Here is an 8,900-nt window from a genome sequence, read left to right on the forward strand (position 1 = left end):
GATACTGCTTTATACATGTCTACCATGTAACCAAACAAAAAGAAGTTCAGTTGCCTGCTGCAATGAAAGCCAAACCTGTGAGGCAAGTGCTGGTGCAAAAGGGAAGGGGTTTTGTTCTGGTGTCTCACGATCTGAAAGAATGTTGGACTCTCCTTTTCCCTGCTTAAGGCTGGTTCTTAAGGAGATAGGGAGAAGAGGCCTTTTTTCTATCCAATTATCTTGCCAGCTTTTGTTGTGCTGGGGGTGGGAGGACCCTATGCATTCATCTTTCTGGCTTTTGGTGTGCTTGATCCCTATCCATTCATGTTTTTAGCTTTGGAAGTTCAGTGTAAGAACTTCCCCTGCCACCATCTTGGCCAATGGTAGAGTCTCCCCAGTGCCCCAACTGACTGCAATGGTCACGTTGGTATTGAACCATTAAGTAAATGGATAGGAGGCTGTGGCAGCCAAGTTTCTCACTTTGGAGTGTGAGTTGACAGATAAACAAAGGGAAGAGGCTAGAATGATCCATGGGATAATGGATTAAAGTTGGAGACATCACTGTGAATCCATGTATTAATATAGATTGTTACAGACAAATTTTGATATGTGTCCATGTGAAGGATACTATACACACATATATTCCCTCACTTTTTTAGGAGAGGGCCTAGAGTAATGACAGCCCACTAGCAAGAAACACATCTGCCACTCATACCATGGTTTCTAGTACCACCCTACAAGAAAAAGAACCAGGGCTTCTTGGATTCTAGGAGCCCAGAAATTCAGATCCTTCTCCCTAATATAATCTGCCAATTCTTCCCCATTTTTGCATTCAAATATTGTTCTTTCCAGTTTTAGCAATCCATTTATATTTCAGGTTTGTACTTCTCTCTTGAAATCCTTATTTCCTTGTCCATTTATCATATTGAACACATTTATAATAGTTTTTTAAAGATTTTGTCTGATAATTCCATTATATGGTTCAACTGATAGTCTTTGTCTATCAATATTTTTCTTGTTATAGCTTCTAATTTTTTAAATTATATTTTTAACACTTGAAAATTTAGTGGAAGATGAAGAATGATATTTAATTCTATTTTGCTTAGTTTTTCAGAGAGTTAAATTCTTCTGCCCTGAGGTTAAAATGAGAATCAAATCATTCAAATTCCTTCAAAGTCTAGTTGAGTTGGGACTCAGAATCACGTTTAATTATTTTGAATTTAACTCAGATTAGTTTTACCTTCAACATCTGCCAACTGCCACCAAGGAACTGATACCTTTGATCTTGTCAGTATTGCAGCTGGGAAGGTTTTGAGTCACAATTTAGAAATTTTTGTTTCCTTTAGGATTCAATTCTGTAGACACCAAATTCAAGCAATATAGAAATGTCTGAGAATATGCAAATTCCCTCTGATTTTTATTTCTTGTTCCACTACTCCTTTTCTGAACGACTTACTAATATAGCTGTGGGATAGTGGTGGTGGAAATTTATGATTGAGCTATTTATTTTTGTGTTTGGAGCTTTTTTAGATTTTAATCTGTCTACATTCCATGTGTTATTAAAACCTCGGCTTGTTTTTTTTTCTCTTCCTACAAAATATCTCAGGTTATGGCAGGATCACTCTTCCATCTGCCCATATCCAGCGTAGATACTTGCCCACATATATAGATGCTGCCATAGATCTCTGCTCATCTATACAGGACTTGTCTCTCTAATGGAGCTCAAGATGACAAGGCTTCCTTGTTTCATCCACCCTTTGATAGCCTTATAGAAAAGTGCTATCTAATACCATTCTTTATTTTGTATTTTGTATTTCTCAATTTTTATTTTGTATTTTCCTTATTGTTTATAATGTATGAACAACATTCTTCTACAAACTAATCAGAATCAGTGATCTTTATTCTCATGGTTGTTGGTTGGTTGTTTTTTTTTTTAATCCTTACCCACGGGCATTTTTCACTGCTTTGAGAGAGAGAGATGGAAACATCAATGTTAGAGAGAAACATTGATCGGTTGCTTTCAGTACACACTCCAACCAAGGACTGAACCCACAAGTTAGGTATGTGCCTTGACTGGGAATCAAACTTGCAACATTTTGGTGTACAGAATGACACTCCAACCAATTGAGCAACCCAGCCAAGGCACTTATTAAAATTCTTCATGTATTAAGTGAATTAACCCTTTTTATTTCTATTAATTTCCTTAGTTAACAGCTTTTCAATTTTAATTTTTATTTATTTATTGTTTTAGAGGAGGGACAGGAGGGAGAAAGAGAGAGATAGAAACATCAATGTGTGGTTGCATCTTGCTCACTCCCTACTGGGGACCTGGCCTGCAACCTAGGCATGTGCCCTACACTGGGAATCGAACCAGCGACCCTTTGGTTCACAGGCTGGCGCCTAATCCACTGAGCCACACCAGCTGGGACTAATTTTAATTTTTATACATGGGTGTTCTCTAGCACCATCTTGTGGTAGGAAAGGAACATTCAACTCAATTTCCATGCAAACATCTATAATTGTGCAGAAAATAACCACAGATCCACATGTGGTGGGCAGATTTTCATCACTTTTATAACTTTTGTCTACACATATATTTTTAACATGTTAAATGTAAATAGTTTTAAAATTTTCTATTTTTATGTTATACTTCACTGATATTTCTCACCTATAAGATTGTAAAGCTATGCCGCTGGGCTCTCTCTATGTCCTCCTTGGAGAAGTGTCTGTTTAGATGGTTTGTCTATGTCTTTAATTGGATTGTTTGCCTTCCTTCAGTGGAGTTGTGTGAGTTCTTTATACATTTTGAAGATCAAACACTGTCTGAAGCATCATTGGTAAATATATTTTCCCATATGTTTAGTTCTCTTTTAATTTTGCTGATGTTTTCTTTAGCCAGGCAGAAGCTTCTTATTTTGATGAAGTCCCATTTGTTTATTCTTTCCTTTATGTCCCTTGTTCTAGGGGAAATAATGGTGAAAATATAGCTGCATGGAACATCTGAGATTTTCCTGCCTATATTCTCCTCTGGAACTTTTATGGTGTCATGACATATTTAAGTCTTTTATCCATCTTGAGTTTATTTTTGTGTATGGTGTAAGTTGGTGGTTGAGTATCACTAGCCATTAGAAAGATGCAAAGTACAACAAGATACCACTTAACACTGGTCAGAATGGCCATCATAAACAAATCAGCAAACAAGTGCTGGCAAGACTGTGGAGAAAAGAGAACCCTAGTACACTGTTGGTGGGAATGAAGACTGGTGCAGCCACTGTGGAAAACAATTTGGAATTTCCTCAAAAAACTAAAAATGGAACTGCCTTTTGACCCAGCAATTCCTCTGCTGGGAATATACCCTAAAAATCCTGAAACACCAATTCAAAAGAACCTCTGCACCCCAATGTTCAAAGCAGCACAATTTACAATAGCCAAGTGCTGGGAGCAACCTAAGTGCCGATCAGTAAATGAGTGGATCAAAAAACCATGGTATATTTATATAATGGAATACCGTGCAGCAGAAAGAAAGAAGGAACTCCTACCCTTCTTGACAGCATGGATAGAACTGGAGGACATCATGCTAAGTGAAATAAGCCAGGGGGTGAAAGACAAATAGCATATGATCTTATCTATAAGGGGAACCTAAACCACAAAATGAACAAGCAAGAAAATATAACCAGAGACACTGAAATAAAGAACAAACTGACAGTAACCAGATGGAAGGGGTGAAGGAGATAACGGGGCAAAGAAGGGGAAGGATTGTCAAGGAACATGTATAAAGGACACATGGACAAAGCCAAAGGAGGGTAAGAGTGAGGGTAGGAAGTAGGGGTTGTGGGGAGAGGGGTAGAGGGAAGATGGAGACAACTGTACTTGAACAATAAAAAAAAAAAGATGGTAAAATTATAACCCTACATTTTGCCCCTATTTTTTGCACTGTTTTGTTTTCCAAAGAAGCTGTGAACTTACAAATGTATGTGTTCTTCTAGGACTTTTGCATCTAGGGTTTATATCAAATGTGCTCATGTAAAACTTGAATTTAGAAAAAACTTATCTGGAGAAGCAATAACATGAAAGGCATATCGTCTGGATCCCAGACCACGGCTAAGTGATGTATTCCTTCAGTCAGGAGCTGATCAAGTGGCATCTTGTTTTCCCAGTCTCCTGACTATTGCATGCATAGGTCACAGGGCAGGTTAGTTTTATTGGCAGTCATGTGGGGTGTTTTTTTTTACAGTTACCTGGCTGCCCACATAGAAAATGATTTTATACCCCCTAAAAGATTTTATAAGTACCTAATTTCCTGTATTAAACCCATCGTATTAAAAATAACTAGACTGACTCATGTAATCTCCAATATAACCTGTAGTACTAATTAACCATCACTATCATAATCAGAGTGAAATCAACTGAAGGTAAATTTCAACATTCAGGGGGGATTTGTAAAAACCCATTACTAATAATCATGAAGCGCTGAAAAAAATCAATAAAACAATTTCAAATTTTTCCATAAAATCATTAATCTTCCATTCTTACTTACCCGTCTACTAAATTTGGCCAGGGGAGGAAAATATATACATGCATATATACATATAGGTCTGCAATATAACATTTTGTTCTATTTTTTTAAATTTATTGTTGTTGTTCAGTTACAGTTGTCCCATTTCCCACCATTATTCTCCCTTGCCCTACCCACCCCTTACCTTCCACTTTCAATCCTACCCCATCCCATTTGATTTTGTCCATGGGTCCTTTATACAAGTTCCTTGACTTGACTCTTCCCCTTCTTAATATATTGTTCTTATTGATGTTTTGCAGCTTATTCATCTCTGCCCAGAATCTGATGATATTACTTTAAACCATAGAAAAAACAATTGTGAATGAGTGACTTTTTTGCCTAAATAAACTCTTACTGCAATAAGGACAGAATAAAACCCTTAAATTTTATTTTTATTGTATTTTTGGGGATGACAGAATAAAACTTCTTATCTCAGCCTAAATGATCTTGTGGTTTGACCCTTACAGTCAAATAAAATTTAACCCCTAAATAATCTCATTATACATCAACCACTCTGGTATTTCTTTTATATTATTTAAATATATTAAGTGTTTGTCTTGTTATGCATAATCCTCTTTCATTGTTTACAATAATGCCTGACAAATGAAATGAAATCAATTAAAAACATATCTGTTAAATGAATGAATAACTTGCAGCCAACATCCCCGGTCTTGATTTATAAAATCCATTCAGCATACCACATGCCGTCTCAGTAACTTCATCATGGCAGATTTCACTTCCTGGTTGCGAAGAGTATAAATCACAGGATTCAACAAAGGAAAAATCACTGTGTGGAAAAAGGAAACCACCTTGTCCACTGGTAAGGCTCTAAAGGGGCGAGCATAGATGAAGATGGCAGGTCCAGCCATGATCAATATAATAATGACATGCGTGGTACATGTGGACAGGGCCTTGTTCTTCTCCTCAGAAGATGACCCACGTACACGACAGAGGATGACTGCATAGGAAGTCAAAAGCCCCAGGAAGCACAGGAGGGTGAGCAGGCCGCTGTTGAAGATCATCAGGAGCTCCACCACAAAGGTGTCTGTGCAGGCCAGCTTGATGACCTGCGGCACATCACAGAAGAAGTTATCCAGCTGGTTTGGACCACAAAAGGGCAAGTGGAGAATAATGGCCACTTGCACAATGGAATGAGTAAAGCCCCCAAGCCACAGAGCCAATAGCAAGGCATAGCAGGCTCTAGGGTTCATGACAGTTGAATAGTGTAAAGGACGGCAGATGGCGATGTAGCGGTCAAAAGCCATCACAACAAGAAGTAACCCCTCCCCTCCTCCAAGGAAGTGCAAGAAAAAGAGCTGAGCAATGCAGCCCTCGTAGGAGATTACCTTCTTCTCAGAGAGGAAGTCCACCAGCATCCTGGGGGCCACAATGAAGGAGTAGGATGCATCCAGGAAGGCCAAGTTTCCCAGAAAGAAGTAGAGGGGGGCTGTGAGGCCAGGGTCTGATCTGATGGTGAGAATGATGAGGAAATTCCCAGGGAGGATGATGAGGTAGAAAATGAAAATGAATACGAAGACCAGGAATTGAATATTTCTAGATTGAGTCAGACCAAGGAAGATGAATTCTTTCACCACCGTGGTATTTTCTGTCTCCATTTCCTCTGCCTAGAGAACATCAAGGAGTAGAGAGTTTACTTCCATCTTGTCCATCTAGATCATAGTTCTTTAACTAAAACTGGTGTGTGCCACACCTATATTATACCCTCATTCTCCTACAAGCTAAAAAATACTTTCTTCCCTTTATTTTTCTACATTTTATAACGGTCAAACAATCTTTTTCTGCTTCAGGCCTGTGCTTCTATTTATGTTTTTTCATGTGGGAGTCTGGAATGCCTCTGTCCTGGATTTACAATTTGCATTAGGTATATAAAAATGTTTCCAATTGAGAAAAAACTTAACCACAGTTATCAAGTTCTGCAGATATTTTATCTGAATGGGGTGAAATGGGGATTGACAGCAAGGAAAAATGACAAAGTTTTTTAAGGGGACAGATTTGTTCTATATGGTACGTCTCTATTTGTCAAAATTTATTGAACTATGAAACTATACAGAAATTTGAACATTTACTGGATGCAAATAATATAATATTTTAAGAACATTGACCTAAAAAGCTAAAAAAGAAAACTGTACTTACTTGAACTGTATCATTTTTTTCTATGGAATATCAACCTATCAGCCTAGTCTAACTAAAAAAACCTGATCATTCTGGAGAAATTAAGATCCGAGGCTAATCTGTATAGTGGTCTCCAAATCAGGAATGTGTTCATCCAACAAACATTATAATTTATAGATATGAAAATAATAATAGTAAAGCTTCTATACACATATTATTATATCCCTTTAAGGTTTTTTAGAAAGTTCTACAGCTTATATAGAATCAATCAATATAATTGAATATAAAATATATAAATAAAATATATTGCTTGTGCATGCTCAAAAATTTTTAAAGTTTGAAGACTTGAAGTAGAACAAAATATAAAACAATATTTCACATGTTTCCAGTTACATGGCACTTGTTTTTAAGTAGTGTTGTGGAACATGGAGTGTGGAGAGGAGGGAAGAAATGGGTCCACTCACTCTAACTGTAAAGGGAGAAAGAATGAAAGCAAAGAGATGGAAAGAAAGCCAGAGTCTCAAATCAAAACAATATTTACAATGACACATCTATTGAAAACATGAAAATATCTGCTTTTTCTATGTCTAAACCCAAATATACTAATAACAGAGGTTTGCATGTATAGTTAAAATTAGGAAATATGAAAACAGTATTTTATATCACAAAAGCACACATATGTGAGTATAAATATGTGCATGCACACAAAAAATGCACTAACACTCACATTGTTTCCTAAGCAAAACTGAAGCATAAAAATGTACAAATGGAACTGACCAAATTAGCTTTTCTGCTCCCTTTATCATCTCCCTCTCCCTTTCTCTCTCTCTCCCCCCCGACCCACCGTTCCTTCCTTCCTTCTTCCCTTTTTTATTTACTTAGATATTCATTGGCTTCAAAATTTATCATTCTTTCTGTGCATAAAACCTGCTGTTAAACAAGTAAGTCAGGAATCTCTCTCTACTTACCCCCGAATAGTGTGTGTCCTGTACACTATTATACTGTTGGTTATTTCACACTCTTTCAAACATTGAGGCTGGCTTTAGGACATAGAAGAAACCTTAAGTAGCCATGAGGTTAAAAGTTGAAGGCTCTTCCACTGTGCTTTGTGTTTTATTTGCTGTCATGTATTTCTGTTCTATTGATTCTTTAACAGATGGGATTTATTATCATATAACATTCCTCACCACTTTTAGCTAATATGATATGTAAATGTAAGACCAAGTATTAACATCTACAAGATAATTGGTATTTTAATAAAGGCTTTATATATCCCCAATAAAGTACTTCTAACTATCAGAAGGAACTAGAGCTGCATTACTAAGAACAGATAAAAGGCACTGCTCTATTGCTGAATTCAGACTTCATATATTAGTCTATTTCTACAGTAATTCTGACCATTTCATTTCAATAGAGCAGATTTCTCAGCTGAAGAGTTGTAATATGTTTCCATTTATTTTTTCTTTTTGTTCCTTATAAATATAAAAAATGACAAAAGCATTTACCTCTCTAGCAGTGTCACCAAAAAGGGACAGGACCCAGAGCAGGTCTGCTTCAGGCCGGCCTGTAGTGTGTGGCTTCTTGACTTGATGCAGGAAAGATTTCACAACACAAGTCCAGGTGATTTTGAGAGTACATTTATTAAAGCTGGTGGCCATGAAACAAAGGAAGAGCTTAGGATAGAAGAAGCAACAGGAGAGGGCCTAGGCAATGCTCTGGTTTGGCTCCCTAGAAACGTTATAGGAAAGGAGTCAGCCAAGGCAAACCTGCTGTTAGTTCACTGGGAAGTTAAGTCACAGTGACAGAAGTGATCCAAGGCAGGGCTGCTTTTAGCTCACTGGACAGTCAGAGAAAAAGGGTGCCTTGGAGACAGGTTCAAGAGGTAAGCCTTGGATGAGCTGCCACTGCCCACTTCTCCCCTGGTTGTAAGTCTCATGGGGACCTGTGGAATTTAGGAGAAAGAAAGTAAAAATTTCATACCGTAGAACAGGCATGGGCATGCTCTAGAGCAAGCCCACACTGCTATCCTTTGTCTTGAGGGTTTTTATCTTTCCTCTGCCAGAGAGGTTCTTAAGGGAGGGTTTCAGCAGATTAGCCAGCAGCTTTCCAGGTCAGTTTTTAATATGCCAATGAATCAAAATGAGTGTATAGGAGAGTTTGGGATTATTCTTTGGTTGGCTTTACTGTTTTATTTTTATCTTGGCTCTGTCTGGCTCTAATTGAGTTTTTGCTA

The 8,900-nt window shown here is 37.5% G+C and overlaps 1 protein-coding gene across 1 annotated transcript; it reads right to left on the reverse strand.

Moving 5' to 3' along the window:
• Positions 1 to 5,223: 5,223 nt before the first annotated feature.
• LOC129064095 (olfactory receptor 4N2-like) lies at positions 5,224 to 6,150 on the reverse strand. The gene has a single exon (XM_054565173.1). It carries the CDS (start codon positions 6,148 to 6,150, stop codon positions 5,224 to 5,226), a length of 927 nt encoding a protein of 308 aa, XP_054421148.1.
• Positions 6,151 to 8,900: the final 2,750 nt, after the last annotated feature.

This window comes from Pteronotus mesoamericanus, unplaced genomic scaffold (assembly GCF_021234165.1).
Source record: "Pteronotus mesoamericanus isolate MK-2021 breed Mesoamerican mustached bat unplaced genomic scaffold, CSHL_Meso_final contig_164, whole genome shotgun sequence".
Classification (NCBI taxonomy): Eukaryota; Metazoa; Chordata; class Mammalia; order Chiroptera; family Mormoopidae; genus Pteronotus; species Pteronotus mesoamericanus.

Excerpts from the sequence above, each read along its gene's own strand:
- LOC129064095 (XM_054565173.1), bottom strand. The coding sequence starts at position 6,150 with ATGGAGACAGAAAATACCACGGTGGTGAAAGAATTCATCTTCCTTGGT.